Raw genomic sequence first — 1960 nt, 5'->3', positions numbered from 1 at the left:
GCCAATTCATTTTCTTTCATTTTATTGGTAGTATATTTAATTGTTTTTGCATAATAGTCTTTTATCTTTCTAATAACTCGACGTATAGATCTTAGCATTACATTTCTGTATTTCTGTTACGTTTTTTTTCTCTTTTAAGATCAACACTTAAGTGTGGTTGGGTGTACATAATCTTATAAAATATTCCTTTAAGCCTAGTGGCATACAACAAGCACAAATGACTTGAAAGACACCCCTTCCTTTCATCTACCCATTTTTTATCTTATTAATGATATCTTAATCAAGCTCTTTTGTTGAATAAGGATTTAAGATATCAAAATTTGAGCATTTTATGTCCATCCATCTTAACAAGACCATTGCCTTTCAAACTGCTATTTTAGAATTTTATCCTTGTAAAACATAGAACCTTTCATGCATGTCATGGGAAGTTTGTTCCTCTTAAAAGAGTAAAATGGTGATCATTGACAACGATGCCTACAAAGGTCATAATTTGCAATTTTCTTTTCAGGAATCACATTTTTTCTATGCAACAGCACTGGCGTTTGCACTTTTTTTTTATAAAAAAAAGTCATTATTGAGTTTGAGACCTCAATCACACTTGATTTTACTTCAGATTTCAATTTTAATATAAAAATTTGTGTGGGGACAATGATGTTTACTCTCAAGACACTTCTGCCTTAAATTTAGTCTGATATTTACTTGTACCACCTTAATGCCTTAGTTTTAGTTTGTGTAAAATCCGACTAAAAATTTGTCTCATAAAGCATTTGCCAAACAACCTTGAAAAATTTAGACAGTGGTGTCTTTGGTATCATCTCAGTCTTCCGCTTGGTTTAGGACATCTTTATATGTGCTACTCGTAATTCTGTTCATTGTTTGAATTTTATCTGCTTGAAATGATTGCTTATTTTACAAGATCATAAGTTTCTATCTTCTTATAGTGCACTTGTTTATCAGATAAATTCTTTACAAGTGTCGGGTCATGTTTATGCATCGGATAGTGGCATAATTTTCTATGCTTCTGTGATCTCTTCCAGACTACAGCAGAGTGATGAAACTCCAATGGTATGGGAGATGCTGCTATATCTTTATGTTATTTACTCGCCAGACTGGCACTATAGAAGCACTATGCCAACTTTTCTTTTCCTATATGGTGCTGCCTTTGCCGTTGTTCATTTCTTTGTGCGCTTCGGAATAGGTTTCAAGATACATTATATCATCCTTTGTCTTCTCTGTGTCCCCCGGATGTACAAGTATTACATACAAACAAAAGATATAGCAGCTAAATGGCTAGCCAAGCTCTTTGTGACGACATTTTTACTGGGGGCTTTATGCTGGCTGTTCGACAGAATCTTCTGCAAGAAATTAATACATTGGTATGTTAACCCTCAGGGCCATTCATGGTGGCATGTTCTTATGGGATTGAATTCTTACTTTGCGAACACATTTTTGATGTTCTGCCGTGCTAAGCAACGCGGCTGGGAACCGCAAGTTGTTCGTCTCTTTGGCTTCTTTCCTTATGTGAAGATCCAGAAGCCCAAAAAGCAGGAGTGAGAAGAAAGCAGTTTGCAAAATGTTTTGAGATTAGGTTCGTCCTTCGTTCTGAAACAGATGCTTGACATAATTTGGTAGTTAGAAGAACATGAACTGGCATTTGCTTTGTAACATAACCAACCCTGCAATCCATGCTGATATGATATAGTGGATGAATCTCTCTTTTTTTAGGAAAATTTCAGAGATTTATTTTTTTTAAAAAAAATTCTCTCCCCTTGGAATGTTAAATCCTCTTAAAATTTGAGCCATTTTATAATTTTACTTTTGGAATTTTTATTAATTAAGTGTTTGATCAATTTTAATTCATTTAGTTTTTCAACCTTATTAACTCTTTATTAGACTCTCCTTGGTGGTTTTCGATCCATATTAAATGTCTAATTAATATCTCATTTTTAATTTTTAAATA

The 1960-nt window shown here is 33.5% G+C and overlaps 1 protein-coding gene across 1 annotated transcript; it reads left to right on the top strand.

Moving 5' to 3' along the window:
- Window positions 1–400: 400 nt before the first annotated feature.
- On the top strand, window positions 401–1722 carry LOC141812667 (alkaline ceramidase-like). The gene has a single exon (XM_074700683.1). The coding sequence runs from the start codon at window positions 1063–1065 to the stop codon at window positions 1552–1554; it is 492 nt and encodes a 163-aa protein (XP_074556784.1). The 5' UTR covers window positions 401–1062; the 3' UTR covers window positions 1555–1722.
- Window positions 1723–1960: the final 238 nt, after the last annotated feature.

This window comes from Curcuma longa, chromosome 19, assembly GCF_044706935.1.
Source record: "Curcuma longa cultivar G26 ecotype Majalengka, Jawa Barat chromosome 19, ITB_CL_G26_1.1, whole genome shotgun sequence".
Taxonomy (NCBI): Eukaryota; Viridiplantae; Streptophyta; class Magnoliopsida; order Zingiberales; family Zingiberaceae; genus Curcuma; species Curcuma longa.
Note: the sequence above shows the minus strand (reverse complement) of the source record. Positions and strands in the feature narration are given on the sequence as shown.

Excerpts from the sequence above, each read along its gene's own strand:
- LOC141812667 (XM_074700683.1), top strand. The coding sequence starts at position 1,063 with ATGGTATGGGAGATGCTGCTATATCTTTATGTTATTTACTCGCCAGAC.